The 17272-nt window shown below is 32.0% G+C and overlaps 3 protein-coding genes across 3 annotated transcripts; 1 reads left to right on the forward strand and 2 right to left on the reverse strand.

The window, feature by feature from the left end:
- Positions 1-4355: 4355 nt before the first annotated feature.
- On the reverse strand, positions 4356-8059 carry LOC115449802 (alpha-tocopherol transfer protein-like). Its single transcript, XM_037441413.1, has 6 exons — positions 7811-8059; positions 7135-7285; positions 6964-7068; positions 5712-5859; positions 5274-5490; positions 4356-5129 (listed from the first exon to the last, which is right to left on the reverse strand). The coding sequence occupies exons 1-6, from the start codon at positions 7935-7937 to the stop codon at positions 4975-4977; spliced, it is 903 nt and encodes a 300-aa protein (XP_037297310.1). The 5' UTR covers positions 7938-8059; the 3' UTR covers positions 4356-4974.
- Positions 8060-8355: 296 nt separating this feature from the next.
- LOC115449798 lies at positions 8356-12556 on the forward strand. The gene is made up of 10 exons (XM_037441412.1): positions 8356-9824; positions 9897-9990; positions 10071-10130; positions 10229-10360; positions 10445-10589; positions 10666-10818; positions 10887-11115; positions 11303-11491; positions 11904-12014; positions 12395-12556. Exons 1-10 carry the CDS (start codon positions 9718-9720, stop codon positions 12525-12527), a joined length of 1353 nt encoding a protein of 450 aa, XP_037297309.1. The 5' UTR covers positions 8356-9717; the 3' UTR covers positions 12528-12556.
- A 310-nt stretch (positions 12557-12866) lies between these two features.
- LOC115449801 (protein phosphatase 1 regulatory subunit 36-like) lies at positions 12867-16880 on the reverse strand. Its single transcript, XM_030177694.2, has 10 exons — positions 16037-16880; positions 15854-15950; positions 15706-15771; positions 15464-15595; positions 15179-15323; positions 14366-14518; positions 14054-14282; positions 13660-13827; positions 13359-13469; positions 12867-13161 (listed from the first exon to the last, which is right to left on the reverse strand). The coding sequence occupies exons 1-10, from the start codon at positions 16129-16131 to the stop codon at positions 13038-13040; spliced, it is 1320 nt and encodes a 439-aa protein (XP_030033554.2). The 5' UTR covers positions 16132-16880; the 3' UTR covers positions 12867-13037.
- Between the last annotated feature and the right edge of the window lie 392 nt (positions 16881-17272).

A 17272-nucleotide genomic window follows, 5' to 3' on the forward strand; every position in this document is an offset into this window, starting at 1 on the left:
CTTTTGATTTTACTGTGTTTTTTATTGCTATTGCTGTTATTGTCACAACAAATCTTTCCCTTTCTAAGCGCTTGTTAACAATAATAATATTTCATGAGATATTTCGTGTTTTGCCTCTGTTATTCTAAATTCCAATAACTCGTGACAAATATTCTATACTTAGTTAAATTGTTATCATCAAGGTTATGAAAATAATAATTAATGACCGCGTTACGACTTTTTAATAGTATGGTAAGAAATAAATGTAAATTACATTATGTTTTTTCAGACATGTAAGCCTTTATTTGCATAGTTAAAAGAAGATGGTTCTATAGAACAGCCATCGGATGAATACAGGACTAGGTAAATTGCATTGTTCGTTTTATTGCAAGTGCGGATGGCGTGGCTCGCGCTAGAATTATTTACTATGTAACTGCACGTGCACTTTATTCCATCCACCGATTTTTACCAGTAAAATCTTTTGTTTTATTCACTTGAAAAACACACGTTGGCTATTTCGGTGTAATAAGTACAGTACAAATATATATATATATATATATATATATATATATATATATATATATATATATATATATATATATATATATATATATTTAATTTGTCCTTATTTTTCTAAATTCATTTTGAAACAACAAGGTTTTGAAGCGTATTTAAAAAAAAAATAATACAAAAATTTTAAGTTAATTATGATTAACCCACAACATTACTTAATAATTGTTTGTACTTGACCCTAACTAGTATGATATAATACTTATAAAGTCTGTGCAGGATCTGCTCTCAATTATATCACATTGCTCATATTCTTAAGAGCCGATAATGTATATAAGTGGATCGTCGCCTTATCAATCTGGAAGCAGTAGAATCGGAGATATTGGATTAAAATTTTATTTTTAATGTTTAAATAAAATATGTAACTATGTTCTAATTCCTCAATTCATACATTACTTGATCAATCTGAACCTAATCATATTATGAAAGTAATTGATTGAAGTGACCCCAGAATGAGCGTGCCATGGACTATTGTGGATTTATGAATCGGATCACAAAATATTTAGATAATAAAAATAAAACCTGAATCCAAACTCTCTGATTGGACAAATGCCAATTGTTTTCTAATTATAAGGTAATTTCGTGGGGATATAACGAGTTTGGTTCATAAACACGCATTAATTGTTCTATACGAAGTAATTATTTATTAATATATATCTTTAGCAATGAATTTCATTTCAGGGAAATTTTTCTTAAGTAAGTGTCCCGAATTATATTCTACGAGTCAAGTTAGTGTCAAGTGGAGATCCCAAGTTCCCGACTCCTAAAAGTTGAGTTCGGTAACTTTTAGCACGTAAAGGTGTTTCTTATTTTTTATATCTTAATAAGCTTGAGTTTACTGACGTCACCGATTTAAATGATTTAACTAAATGCGAGATTTTTGTTTATTTTTTTATTAATAGGTCAATAAATCCTGTTTCTACTAAGAATCTTCGGATGTCGTGACTAACTGTAACGTTTTTGTCGAGCCAAAACTTATGCGCATAATAATATAATATACACGTCCCCAGAAGCGACGTACATATATCTGGTATATTAAGTATTACGACGATTTGCGACTACCTCGCAGTGGTGAAGCGTCCATACAACCCGATTCCTACCAGCTTCCCTTTTAGATTTATTTACTTTTGTCTTAGTTTTTGTTTTCTGTTAAATTAGCCACGATATGGTAAATAAGGCAATTTCTTTTTTGCTTCGAATTACCTTTTGAAAAATTTCACCCTTCGCCACTGCTATCTCGATGGCTTTGTTGTATTGAACCCGGGGTCGGGCCAAAAAAAATATACGTGACTGGGTTTTCCAATCTTAAAAATTACTCAATCACAGCTCGGCGTCAAGAAGGTGCCAGTGTGATACCCCCGTGCCTCGGAAAGCACATGAAGCTGTTGGGACTGCGCCTGTTCTCTCTCCAATCATGTCGGATTGCCGCCTCACCTGACTATGAGGGTGCACCTGTGTGTTGCGCACACACTTATGCATTATAATATCTCCTGCGTGCAGGGCTGATCTCCGTTGAGATTGGCCGCTGTGGCCGTAATTCCTTATATAAGAGGAATTTATATTACTATTTTGTTAAATTAGGTGTATTAAATTTGAGAGTCCGTTCTCGAATTCGTTTTTATCTACAGATAAAATACAAGTTTTCCGCTAGATCCGAACTTCTTTTGTATCGTATTTAGGGACAATGGTGCACAGATTGCAGTGCTGTTTTAGGTATTTTATTTTCAGCCATTACGCCATTGTCGGCAGAATCGTATCAATACAAGGAACGTTTGGAAAATGCGGACGTTCCAGCGTAGAAAGTATGTTGCAACAAAATGGTTTCACGTTTACATTTTATACGAGTCTGAAAACTATCGGAACTTACGTTTATCAGATATAAAATATTTTTAGAGTATTATTCAGACCCCATTCTAAGACGTTTATATCTAGGATAATAATGTTACCTCAAATTCAAGAAAGAAGAACTGTAATGTTTTTCACATAAACCACTAGTTTTTAATAACCAAAACACCCGAAGCCGTCCATTATGCCTCTAGAAAACTAGAATTATGAATGAATGTAACTTATGACCGAAAATTCCCTTTTTAGTTATAATCTCTGATCTCGTATTTTATTGGAAAATAATATGTATTCAGTACATAAGAGCTGCAATTAACTCTATTATTTTTTTTTAGTAATTAAAAAATCTTTTAGTTTAATAGGTGTTAATAGGTGCTTCTATAAGCATATAAGAAAAGAATCAAATATATATAAAAATAAAACAAAATTTAGTTTTTATTTAATCGCCTATTCATTTTCATTATGCTATAATGGCGATAGCCCAGTTGGGTGTACAACCGATTGCTGTGAAGAATGTCCGTAGGTTCAAAACTGACTTATCTAAAGTTATGTGTTTATTCTTTGTGAATTATCGCTTGCTTTAACGGTGAAAGAAAACGTTGTGAGAAATCTTGCATACCTAAATTCTGTGTAAGAATTTTGAGGGTATACGAAAACGTCGATCCGCACTAGGCCAGCATGGTATCCTAAAGAATAACCACTCTCAGTAGCATAAGAGACCCATGCTCAGCAGTGGGACAGTATGTAATTCGGGGCTAATATTATTATCGACTACAAAGTATAATATATGCAAGTATATGAATCATTTATTGTCCTTTAAATAGTTTTCAATTATGATGAAAACATTTTTTAAATTTTATCATATGGTCTAACGTGCCTAGCTAATCGTACTTAGTTTTAAATGCCTGTCACAATTATAGTACAAAGCACTATTGTAGGTGTAAAATTTAGTATTCCTTTGGCCTTCTTTATTCAGTAGGCGTTTCTCATTAATAGCTTCTAAGCGAGTATTGTCAAACGCTTTAAATACTTTAACGCTCTTATACATTTTCATTTATATATGCTGTTTTAATCGTTTAAGTTGCTTTATACCACAACTTGTTGATTGTATTAATGATTGCTTACATACAATTATGATAAAGTTATGTATTTTTACTCTTTCAAGAAACTTCTCATTTACTTGTAAACAATCTCATGAGATTGTGTTCCTGAGATAACACGTATCTCATGATCAACATATGCCCATTTTCAATAAAGAATCCCAATCTAATCATTGATCCGAGTCCAAAAATATATTAATTAAAATAAGATATATTTCATTTCACCAATGTCCAAACTAATAAGTATCTCTGCATTATACGCCCCTACCATTCATTATATTATTAAACTATGCAATACTTAATAGTCTGTTTAATTCCTATTTCAGTTCCTATAACGTGTTCTCTTCTAATATCGTCAATTGGTATCAGCCTAAAATACCAGTTGAAAGGAGAGACCCGTTATTTACCGTATCTGCAATATCCATCAGGAATAATGTTTGCGTTGAGTGACTCGGAACCTAAACACAGTATTCAGGAACATAAACTACTGCAACAACTCGCTTACGCTCGGCCAAACGATTTATGCGGTATAACGGAACGTTGTCTATATACCTATTCATGTTTATAAGCCATCAGTACACATCGCCTTTAAAATTTATATGTCTGCCGAATAAGGATAAAAAATCTAATTTGGCAAACGACCGTAAGGTTGTATTTGATATGTGTTAATAAATAAATTAATTGATAAATAAACCCATTCATTTAAGTAGTTTAGAACTCATTAAACGCAAAACATCACTAAGTTTAGTTAATACAACAGATGAGCCAGTGTAAATAAATTCTCCGTTAAAAATTGAATATGAAATATGTATTCCCATTTTTTTCTGCAATTAATTACTTCTAGTGTTAAATAAAAAAAATACATCTAATATAAAATATTTATTGGATTTTAATTAAAAATAATAAAGCGAAAATAAATGCCTCACATTTGACGCTATCATATAGTCCTAGATTCGAGCATAGTAACTTGAGCGATGTGAAAGAATCAACGAAATATGAGTACTACGTAAGATGTTCTTTACTTAATACTTTTGCATAATTTGCAATCCTTTCATAACATTATTACAGTGTCAATAAGCGTCGCCCATACAATATCATAAATTACTATTTTATCTTACATAATTAAATCAAAGAACATAAAATTTACGTAATTGGTTAAAATATTAATATAAAAATGTTGACCCTTTAAACATAGAATACTTTTAACAAAAACTAACACCGTCAAGAAGCAAAGCTTTAATTATAATATTATTTAGTTACTATTTTTTGTAGCGTACCTATACAATATGAGCTTACCAATAGCCTAAGCGTATAATTAACGTATAATTCAAAACCATTTATTTACACATATTGCTTTGAGGTTTAGACATAGAACAATTTGGCATCATGAATAACTTAAAAAAATCAGTCATTAGAACATGCTTATTATATTTTCCAAATTTAATGGCAACCTATAAAATAAATGTTTGATTTTTTATTACATTCAATCAATTTCTAATTTTTTAAATGCCTCTTCCATATTCGGGAAAAATGAACTTATTGTTTTGGGTCTTTCGGTACGTTTTGTTTCATCGACCCTTTTCTTCGATTCCATTTCAAAGAAGTCTTTGTTAGCCTTCAGCTTAGTCAGTATTTCATCTAAAGAAAAAAAAAGCATTAGACATACATTGGTAATTAAAAAAGGAACTTAAAGAAATGTGAGGTAATAATAATTTATAAAATTACATCAAAAGAATACATAAATTTAGATTTAAAGTAATATTTGTAATTCTACGGCCTTACCTCTCAATGTGATAGAGTCTTTATTTTCTCCTCCACAGTCTTTGGGTAAAGCGGCAATTGGAAAGATTTCATCCACTGCATTGGAACCAACTGGGTAAACTTTAACCATATCTAAAGTATCCTTGTTCAAGAAAGGTTTTATCATTGATAATAACCGATCCATATAGGTGGGTGCATTAATGAAATAAAATCCCTTTAATCGGACAAACATAGCTTCCTGAAATAACGTAAAATATGATTAGTTTTCATTACTTTTTTTGAAAAATATAAGTATTGTTTTAATAACAAACATAACAAATTCATACGATGAATGTAATCATGAGATCATGAGATCATGAGAGTAATTTATTATTCTAATAAATGTGCAAAAAATAAACGGCTTTGCCAAAGTACCATAAATATACACTAAGTTATAGATAGTAATAAAAAAATATTAACCTGCAAAAAATAAAAAAATTCTTGCGCCACTTTTAAATCAATCCTTGATATATGTCCAAGAGATACTTTGTCCATGTTTAAAATTACAACAAGACCTGGTATAGTTCCTTCTTCATATTGAAACAGGTCGAGTATCATCCCGAACGCTCTAAAACACAATAGGACGATACGAACATAAAACTGAGACGTATTCTGAATGGATTTCGAAATGTGGTTCACTGGCATCTCGATCGTGCTAATCTTTTTAGTCCCTACGGCCAATGGTCACATGAAATGCCGCGCCGCGCCTTTCGTCACCAGTTCGCATAGAACGCTACGATATTTGAACACAATACAATTGTTAACAATGGTAAACCTTCTTCTTAGCCATCAAAATTCATGGTCCCTTTTCAAGAAATGAAGAATATAATAAAATGTACGTACGTAACTCTACAATTAACATAATTATTGTTACTATCTTCAATTAATTATTCTTAAATATCACGGTAAAAAGCATATTCTCTGCTCTGGGTAGGTGCTCTATATATCTTTAACACATATCCGCGATATTGTTCATTTAATAGCAGGACACAGATGTAAAGTTATGTATGTAAATCAACAATTAGTGCCTATAAGTGCATATAGGTACCTATACTAATACTAATTTTAATGATTTTTACGTATGTATCAAAATAATAGTAAGAATAAAATCATGGGATATTAGTGTACGGACGGAGTCTTGTGCGAAGTCAAATCGAACTTGGCTGGTTTTTTTGTTTTAGCTCCGATTCGAACTTGAAATGATGTAGAATAAAAAATAATAAAACCGGTGTAATGTGGGTTGCGCTCGTAATTGTACAACCCGGTTAGGTCGTTTAAAAAAAATGCAAAGTTGAGCCATCTAGCGAAAAAAATCTTAATTAAAATTAATAAAGCAATCCATACTATTTTAATGTACATATATATATATATATATATATATATATATATATATATATATATATATATATATATATATATATATATATATATATATATATATAAATTATAAACTTAGAATTTATTCACAGTACGAATTAAATTCTAATTATTCCAAATTCAATAATGAATGTAAATTTTACGCACTAGGAAAGAATACACATGGCGATAGTTGGGTGCACTAGTTGCGCCTTATATCTGATAAAAGGCATGAGTGTAGAAGTAAATATTTACTTAAGTTATAAAAAAATAAACTGTGAATCATAATATGAACTCATTCCACCAGCATACTTACTTAACTACATCACCGTAAACAAATTTATCCGGGTTTGCGTCTAGCAACTGACAATAGATGGGTCGATATCCTTTATTTGTAGCTGCGTCCAATGGAGTCACTAACCTAAGAAAGGAATTCATTTATATTGTGTTTTTAAATGAGTTCTATAAATATATTTCACTAACTTACCACGTGTGTAATGCCGTTTCTAAAGAATAGTTTATTTCTCTGTTTTGATAAAAAGAGAAAAGTGTTCTTGCAGTAAAGTTGAGGTCAATGACCCGCTTGGTTATTTCAGCGTCACAATCACAACAGTGATAAGCCAATATAATATCTAATTCTGAAAATATTATCACATTGAATGCTAAATAAATATACGCCACAAAAAATATTTTGGTAACTTGTCTTGAAATCACGTATGTTTTACATATTATGTATATGGGTATTTATATATTGCAATAAGGAACGAATGAAATTTGCGATGATGTTATAGATAAAATTCATACATTCACACATTCAAACAACGATAAACCAGAATTACTAGTTTAGATTTTAACTATATTTCTTCAAGGATAAAACTATAAACCTATCAAGTTTAAATTTCTCGATATACATTTGCGAAATTATAATCGTTTAAGGCTCTAATATAATGAAAATCTATTATTATTACACTTAAAGTTAAATATTATTTCAGCGTTACCGAGCACTATTAGTCTCAAGGTTGGTAGTATAGTCGACTAAATGACATTGAAGCGGAATGATAACATTTAATTCGAGCACGGGGTCTACGGAACCATAACTACAGAACATCTTCGGAATGTTCATAACACTAAATTAATATTTCACTTATTAAATTTATGCATACCAGTGATGTGGTCATGCGGCATATGCGCTTGTTTCTGCAGCCATTCTCGCAAACGTAATATAACCTCCGGTTTTATATTTGTCTCCTTATTATATTCTATTTCCATAGCAATTTGACTTACAGTCATTTTATATCACTTATATCTTTTAAAAAATCTTATCGACACAAAACACTTGTACATTTAAAAGGCGAAGTAAAAGTGGCTAGCGTCTCTACCTAGAGTCGGCGACTAAGTGTCAAATAAATCAACATGAATGCTGATTCCTACGATCGTGTTCGCCTTTGTGCCCCATATTTAACTACCGTCTCTCATCCAAGCTTCACCAATTAGGTATAAATACATTGGTAATTTTTCATAGTCATGGTTTATAACATATTTTCATTTTTTGAATATATAATGCAGCCGATTTTTACCTAATCTGTGGTACCAGATAGTTATCTTTTAGATAGTCTATAAAATACTTTAGATCTAAAGTCTACACGCTACCTAGACATTGGTAAATTTTATAATGACCGGCACGTAGTGTGCAACGTGCGTACTGTTTGTTCGTGCAATGACTGTTGAACTTTATCTGTTTTACGTAAGTTTCTACTCGTTGTAAGCCAAGGGTCATACATAATATTGTTGCTCCAAATCCACGGACTTGCAAGTTTGATTAGACTTCACTCCGTACAAGAAGGATAGCGGACATCTCGTAAATGTTTATTATCTGCTTAAACTCTAGTGCATTATAGGAAAGGCGGTGAGATAATTCTTGAGCTCGGGTTTTTGATGTTATATAAAACACTATAGTTGCAAAGTTTGTATTATTATTTAATGGTAATACATAATTATTTTATGACTTTGTTGCCGGTTCATAAAACATAACATTGAGGTCAATTATAGAGATATTGATTTCAATGTAATATTTTTTTATTTCAATTAAATTTCGAGACGAGCTAGCAACTCACGTGGTTGTAAGCGATATAAATACCCATTAACAGTATTTATTGGTGTGTACCAATCGAATGTTGAATAAAAAAAATATTGTTCAAATGTGATTTATTTATAAATGTTATAAAATGTGATGAATTTAAGACCTTAGTTCTCGGGTAATGATTTCGTCCCAGTTCGAGTTTCCAGAACATCAACAGCGCATGAACTCATTATACACTCGTGAGCAGTTCATAGACGGGTGAGTAGGTTCGCTCACGGTCCACCAACCGCTTTCAAAGTACGCCCGACCCAACCTTGCCTTCACGGGTTTTTAGTTGCACAGGTACCTAATATCAATAATTATCACAAGAAACTGCCAACCATATGTTTGTATTTTCGCCGGCTGACACAATATGAACCCAATATTGTGCCAATATGGAGCAATAACCAAAACTGACTGTTTTACCCTTTGTAAAATACCATGAAAACTACTTAATTTTATCCTATATGACGATCTAATTAACTTTCAAAATTAAGATACAGACTTGTAAATTTTGAATACTCCTAGAATGGTAAATACGGCACGCATATATACTAAAATAATATATTAATTATGTGTCGAACGTATAGATACAATAGTTTTTTTTTTTTTTACTAATCCTAAAACATACATAACATTGAAATGAAATTCTACCCACTTTAGGTACACCACTTTAATTAAAGTTTAAAGATGAAGTACCTAATTTAAATCACTCAGTTTAATTATAATACCAATATTTTTTATTTTTCATCCTGATTAAAACTTTTCAAAACCCATAACATTTTACAACGATCCTTTCCAACCAATGACAAAATGTCATTTTTACGTATTTTAAGCTTTATCTATATTTTATGATGATTTACTATAATTTTTTAAAAATATTTTTATTTTGTCTACAACTTGTGGTTTTTTATATAATATTTATAGTTATAAAGAGTAATCGTTTCAAAAATGTTTGGTCGAAATTCTGGTGAGGATGATGATGAGCCACTAGGTGGAGTTTATGAAAACGGACACTGGGTCTGGGACGATAAAACAGACGAACTTAAATTTATAAGGTAAATACAAGTGAAATATTTATATTTAAAGAACATCAACAACAAAAATTTAACCAATAATTTCACATTTAGCAACATCTCTTTAGACGAAAGTTCTGTCGCGTCACCTTTACCTCAAGTTTTCAAATCGATTGAATTTAAAGATGACCTAGATCTAATTGAACAGGTATGAAACTATTATGTTTAAGCTTAGAATTTTTAATTATAATTAGAATAACTATTACTAATAAAATATTTTATTCCTAGCAAAGATTCAGAAAAAAGTATCAAAGAAAATATGGAGCAGATGACGTTGTTACATTACAGGTAATTCAATAGTACCTAAACTGTACTTTGTAGAGCATATTAAAACATATAATCGAGTGATGGAAAGTGTACTTAAATCGGTGTTATTTGTTTAACAGGACGTCAAAGATGTCGTGCTCTTCACAGCCCCGGTAAAGATACTAACTCCAGCTGTGATAAACATTCTTCATCTTCAAATGACGGATCGATTCCTACGAGCATTAATTTTATATTGTCAATATTATCTACAGGTATGCAACATCATATCATACAGTGTACATATTTGAAATTTCAATTCGTATGTTAGGTTCTTATTACATAGATACATTTTATAGATTTGTGATGAAATGGCCAAACGGTGTTGCGAAAATGGAATTAAAATTCGTACTGCTGCATCTCAAAAAATTGAGATTGATTTTCGTGAAAATTTAGAGGATCTTCGTCTTCTTGTTGCAAAGGAATACTGTTCCATAATTATGGGTAAGAACAGACTTTGATTTTTGTAAATCACTTATACGCTATTTATAGTTATTAACTAAGTACATAAAATTTGCAGGTGGCGGGGAATTCGCTGCATATCATCACATGGGTTTGTCAAAGAAATTGCGTTCGTTATCCAAACGGGACAGTGTTTTATTCGAAACTATTCTTCGTATAAGTATCCAGATAGTTTGGCTCACTCTCGGTCGTAAATCGTTTAATCAAATTGGTAATAAATACAGTGCCAGATGTTTTGTAGAACAGATTCCAATTTTTTAGCTTAAAATAATGTTTCAGAACTAGAAATCCACAGGATATTCAAATCGCAAATTTTTAATGTGGTTGAACACAGATTGAACACTAAATTTGAAGCTAATATGAGTCCAGAAGAACGCTTTGTCCTGTTGGGTCATTGTGTCCATCAAGAAAGCAAACTAAAAGCAACTTCACCTTTGCTTAACGAAACAAAGTGTGCTCGAAACGTTGATTATCGCATTTTTGGACTTGGAATCATAAAATATTCGCAGTAATTATATTACCTATATATTATGTACTACTTAAATAAAATCTTACAGTACGTAATTTAATTTAGACAATACGAAAAAGCCCTAAAATCGATTTCGATGCAGATTTCTCTAAGAGCGGTTACTCTAAAAATTGTTCAATAAGATTTTTAGATAATCTTTACGTACAACATATTTTAATATCTTTAGGTTACCGCAACGTCTTCGATACTTGGAGCGAATACTAATTTCACCCGAGATTATGTTCCCGGACTTAGGGTTTTCCCTAGGGATCATAGGCATGCCGCGATGTCAGTTCGATACCATGCTAAGGGAGATAAAAATCCCCCACTCAACTGCTAGCTCCTCCACAGCCAGCTTTCGACATTCCGTTGCTAGGTAAGCTTGTTATATTTACTCACTATTCGGTTTTATTCAACCACAGTATTTCACTATTGTCACTTTAATTGAGAGCCAACAAAAAGAAAACGGATTACTCTTACCAATGAGACAAATGATAATTGATAAATAATAAGGCTCTTACACATAAACTTCTGCAAGTTTATTTATTTACAATGAATGGAAATAATCAAAAGTCTAAAAAATAATTTTTGCACGCATTACTTATATTTGGAATAATAATAATATATTTAAGAAAATATTATGACGATTTTCATCACATTAATAGGCTTTATAAGTTTGTTAAATTCGTAATACAATATTACGAGCACAGTAATGCTTGTCAACAGAAATAGGTGTAGGTACGGTCTTTCACCTACCATACACAAAATGTGCCGTTATTTTGATTCAGAATGGGTTCGAGGACATCTCGATCCAGTGCATCTGGTGCACAGAAGAGTATAGCTGGTGCCTTACAACAAAATATTTTTAAGGACATCACGCTACCCGAGTCGGAAAAACAGTAACGTATTAATTTTACTATGTGTTGGACGTGGCATCGACAGCGTGAATCGTGACAGTTTTCGTCAGAATAAAACTCCCCCTGTCTACTTCTCTCGAAGGAAAGTGGTTTGTTTGTTAAATCAGGACATAGTCTTTCTGGCTGCTGCCAACTCCTAAGAAACATTCAAACATCTTCACAAACTTTCGCAATTTATAATATTAGTAAAATACATACTAGCAAGATTTTTAAAACAGAGTTTGCATGACTCAATATAATAACTCGCATTGGTCGGTAAACTATATCTTAGAGTTGCATAATTAATTTAGTAAAAAAATCATACTAATGAATTAGTAAAAAAATATTAATTAATCTTAACCTATAATTAATTTTCTCCACAGAGAAACTTTACCTGCACAATTTCCCACAGAAGCATATCCAAGGATATCTAATAACGAATGGCAAAGACACAAGTGGCTAAATCGGTCGTCACGAATAAATATAAAAAATAAACGAAAGAACAAAGATTATTGATTACTGGCAATAAAAGTTATATTCATAAAGTTGTTTTTAAATATAAATTTAGAAATAGAGAAACTTATGTACCTATTTAAATTCTTAGACGCACTGAAAGCCCGTCGTAAATAATGTAGAACAGAAATTATGTGGATTTATGTAATTTAGTTACCCTTTAGCCCATCATCCTTTACATAAAAGCAAGGCATTTCATGTCACAATTATCCTGTCATTCGTCTATGGAATAATTTATACCAGAGTCCTAGCCCATGTACATAAATACCTCCCTCATAGGTCAAATAAATCGATGCTCGTTAGAGAAAATAATTTCTTCGCACACTCTTACAATAATTTAACTCAGGTATTAATATTTATATATTGTAGAAAATTACCAAATAAAGACATAACGTAACATTGAAGCAGTGCCATCTTTGAACTGCCATTGAAATAATTAAGCTAATACCCAACAATTAAAGATTAAATACAAACGGCCTGCAACCCCAGAGTCAGTGCTTAATTAGTCAACAGTTAATGCCCTGTTTGTTGTGGATACAAAAGTTTTGTTAGCCTATTCAGCCAACGACGACGTTGAGTTTCGCTGCATGGACGAATCGTTTCAGGCTCCTCCGGGAATGCAGGTGGAAAGTATACTCTGCAAACACGATTATATTATTGTTTCATAGATATTTATCAACATAACTGATATTTTTTATTGGAAAAGAGGAAGTGAGATATCTCCCAAAGAGCCTAGCTTTTTTGGCGGATTGCATAGCTACGACTACAATGTTTTCACGATCAGGTGTACTTTACCAAAAGTAAAAAATCTACGTATTATTACACCATACTAACTCTTTAGATTCCTTTCTTGGTAACACTATATCAGGATACAACTTTTGAGCTGCGATGGTACTTTTTCTCATAGATCCACTACTTTTAGAACTGTAACCACTAGTCGAAGACCTAGCAAGAATATATAATAAAAAATCTTTAGACAGAAATCTTTAAGCTTACACACACTACAATGTAATGTTCGGAGGAAATAAAAGTTTAATAAACGGCTGGCGTTATGTTTTTCCTTACAAAAAATTGTATGCCATAACAATATGTTTGGTTACTAAATGATTTCAAAATAAAACCTAAAGTAACTAACATGGAAGCCTTTGACTTTCCTGTTTCAGTAGCAGTTGGTAGCGGTCGTAACATAGTATCAAATGCAGATCTTGGTAATCCAATTAATCCTAATACTACTCCCATTTCCTTGAATATTTCTTCTTCTCCGGCTATGGCTATTAACATATACTGTAGACGAGACGACATCCTTATTACAAAAAAAAAGAATAATGTTAAAGAATATTACGTAAAAGGAAATAAAATAAATTTCATTACAAACATAATTGAAATATAGAAGTTACTTGGTAAAGCTTTATACTAGTGGTTAAAGTAGTAAGGCTTAAACTTATGTAGGCATGGTAGAATACCAAGAACTCTCTTGTTAACTTTACTTGCATGTATTATTTAGTTCTACTATGCAATGATATACATACTGCGAACATTTAATAACACCTAGACCCATCATGCGATAGTCTATTACTCTGTGGCAAAATACTTCATTTACGAGAGGCGAACGAGTATTAAGCTTCTTGTCGTGACGCACGCAGTGACCCAACAAAACTGCGCGTTCCTCTTTAGACATTTTAGCTACGTATCCTGTTTGCAGCGTGTGCTCTACTGCATTAAATATCTCCGACTTAAATATTCTATTTACTTCTAGTTCTGACGAGGAAAAAATCATGAGTACAACTTTTGTTTGTGTATTTATAAATGCAATGTAAATTAAATAATAATTTTAAACTAACCAATCTGATTGAATGATTTGCGGCCTAATGCAAGCCATACAATTTGAACACACATACGTAGGAACGTTTCAAATAGTCGAGCATCCTTATCTGATAGTGACCGCCGTTTCTTATGCGGCCCCATATGATGGAATTTTCGAGTATCGCCACCACCTATAATGAATAGAAAAATAATGAACAAAAGCGGCTTAAGGTCATTTATAACTAATAGTCTATAAACTATAGCGTAACAGAAAAACTTATATATTCTTTAAAAAAATATCTACCTCTAATACTATAGCTACCGAAGTACAATACATATGTATATGCATTACCAAAACACATTGAAAACACACTTAGTTGGACTAAATACTTTAATGCCGCTTTTTAACGTTGTCCCTGTTTCGATCATGAATTTAGGTGTCCCTTAAATTCATGAAATCAATAAAGCACAGTACCTATAATGTACAGGATTTTTAACGCTTTACGTTATGGGGGGATGAGGGTACTCATTAAGTACAACAGATGTATCTAAAACTGTTTCCAAATCAAATAGGTATTATTTCATTATTTAATTTAATTATTCACTCTTAGTGAACTTATAACTACACGTACAATGCATTGGGCCAACTATGTTGTTTGAAGTGCAAGCGCATTTTTGCAACTAAATTTGGGTTCGCTAGCCACATTCGAGCACACTCCAGAATATAGCCAGATGTCGCCGTCGACGGATACGTCGTGGAGGACATCATCATCATCATCATCATCAATACATTATGTACTTTAGCAATACATTAAACATTATGCGATATCCATACTTTTGCGACTGCTTACCAATAAGCATGATGCAATATTCTTTTGCGACTAGAAGTCGTAAATCCGCCAAATTATCTCGGTACTCTCTTTCAAGAATCTCGCAGTCAGGAGTACGCACCTTCTTCTCCAATTCAATTATGCGGTTTGTCATTTCCTCCGCTATCTTCAAATATAATAATTTATTATGTAGGTGCGCAATGTTTTTTTTTTTTTGGCATCGAAATCAATTTTGTACGAAAAGCAAAAATAAGTACTTACGGAGGTATATATTTTAAGAAACTTTTACGGAAAGGAGTTATCTACCTGCAAATAATATTGGCAGCAAAGTACAAGTGCCCGAATAAATCTTTCCGTAGTCGGGAGATGAAGTATGTTTATCAGCATTGGGCTCAATATACTCACAGGCGCTGTAAAAAGTGCTATATCTTTTACGTCCTGGAAATATATTATTAAATCCTAATTACATTAGTGCATTATAAAAGTTTCAATATGCCAAAATAGTGAATCAATAAAACGAAAAATTTACGAAGATAACTTTAAGAAACCTGCAAGCTAATAATTTCTTCCTGCCCTGGTTTCACCTTTCTTTGGTAGCGCCTTCGAAATCGAATCTATAATCGGACAGACGAAATGACAAAAGTTAGTAAAGTTTTATAGCTTGAATTTTCAATGGATTATATTATTTGCAACCACCTGCTCAATCAAGTCAACGTCATCTCTAAACTCTACCGTACCGGTGGGTGCTTTAGTTAATATTTGGATTGCTTCGACCGGCTTCGGGGGCAAATCGCTGAAAAGTTTAATAAACAACTGAGAAAATAACCATATACGTAAACAGTTGCACACAAATCACAATACATTGCTAATGCAGGTCACCTTACAAACACAAGCGACTCTGTATTATCATCCCATTCCCAATGTCCATCTTCATACATACCACCAAACCCTCCCTCTTCTTCTTCATCTCCCATTGTTACTTTATATGTATTTAAGTAGCTAAATTATTTATATAAAAATACCTACGATAAAAACTTATGAAGTATAAATGTCAAAGCAATAGTTATTAAAAAACATATCAAAAAGACATACTTTTCTTATTTACATTCCTCAGTTGTGGGAAATCTATAGAGGTTATTTATCTTTTTAAAAAAAATATAATCCAAAGCGTGATAATTTATCTAGCGTAGGTAGGCGTTGTTGCCATGATGGCTACCTACTTACCTGATATAGTATACCAGGTATGATGTAGGTATCCTTCTTATGGTATAAGTACCTACCTACCTGCTTCATACCTTCTTTAGGAAGTTTTGAGGCACAAGATAACATTAAAAAAATATGTTACTCTAATCTCGGTAGTAAGGGTTGAAATATATAAAGCAAATCATATATTACGTTGATCTAAATTTCGAGCAAGTGTGTCACGTGTGTTAATTCATTGAATTTGCCATCACAGACGATCGCGCATATACGGCTGGGATGCGCGACTTTGATCATGTGCACTCTGCCATGTGATTAAATGAATATCTACTTAAGCTGGTACGCGGTTAGGGGTTAACGCTGGAGTTGTTTACAAAGCGTTAATATACTTAAGACCATCAAAATAGACACGAATGGAAAGATGATAAGTAAGAAAACATTTATTTACTGAACTTTAGTCTTTAAGTATCATCTATTATTATAAAATTCATAGAGCTTATAATAATAGCTGATACATTAGACTTTAATACATATTATATTATTATACATATTATATTATTATGTATTAAAGCCTAATTTAGAGACACTTGTTTATGCTGTCATAAGCAAGAGTCGATATGTCTATAATTATTACCACCCATGGTGGAGACCCATCTCTACCTATTTTTTACCGATTGCAATGTAAATTATAAATAGCCTTAAAATGTCTATTTACTTTGTTGTTTGTTTCTTAAGTACCTAAAGGTACCTCCAAGGTATGTACTTCTGTCTCATAAAGCACGTAACATACAAGAAAACCATAGCGATTTTTATTACATTTCGCATTAACACCAGTACCCAGTACTACATTTATAAAATTGTCTATTGTAATTTTAATGCTATAAAACCTAAATAAATATAGGTATTGTCCGGGTC

The sequence above is a fragment of the Manduca sexta genome, chromosome 22 (genome assembly GCF_014839805.1).
Source record: "Manduca sexta isolate Smith_Timp_Sample1 chromosome 22, JHU_Msex_v1.0, whole genome shotgun sequence".
NCBI lineage: Eukaryota > Metazoa > Arthropoda > Insecta > Lepidoptera > Sphingidae > Manduca > Manduca sexta.

Bases quoted from the DNA above. Each gene is read 5' to 3' on its own strand.
- LOC115449798 (XM_037441412.1), top strand. From the start codon at position 9,718: ATGTTTGGTCGAAATTCTGGTGAGGATGATGATGAGCCACTAGGTGGA. The intron at 10,590-10,665 runs GTAAGAACAGAC...TAAAATTTGCAG, and splicing joins ATACTGTTCCATAATTATGG to GTGGCGGGGAATTCGCTGCA. The intron at 12,015-12,394 runs GTAACGTATTAA...TTTTCTCCACAG, and splicing joins CTACCCGAGTCGGAAAAACA to AGAAACTTTACCTGCACAAT.
- LOC115449801 (XM_030177694.2), bottom strand. From the start codon at position 16,131: ATGGGAGATGAAGAAGAAGAGGGAGGGTTTGGTGGTATGTATGAAGAT. The intron at 15,951-16,036 runs GTGACCTGCATT...TAAACTTTTCAG, and splicing joins GAGTCGCTTGTGTTTGTAAG to CGATTTGCCCCCGAAGCCGG. The intron at 15,324-15,463 runs GTAGATAACTCC...TTATATTTGAAG, and splicing joins GCTGCCAATATTATTTGCAG to ATAGCGGAGGAAATGACAAA.
- LOC115449802 (XM_037441413.1), bottom strand. From the start codon at position 7,937: ATGACTGTAAGTCAAATTGCTATGGAAATAGAATATAATAAGGAGACA. The intron at 7,286-7,810 runs GTATGCATAAAT...TAATATTTTCAG, and splicing joins GCCGCATGACCACATCACTG to AATTAGATATTATATTGGCT. The intron at 7,069-7,134 runs GTAAGTTAGTGA...TTCCTTTCTTAG, and splicing joins GAAACGGCATTACACACGTG to GTTAGTGACTCCATTGGACG.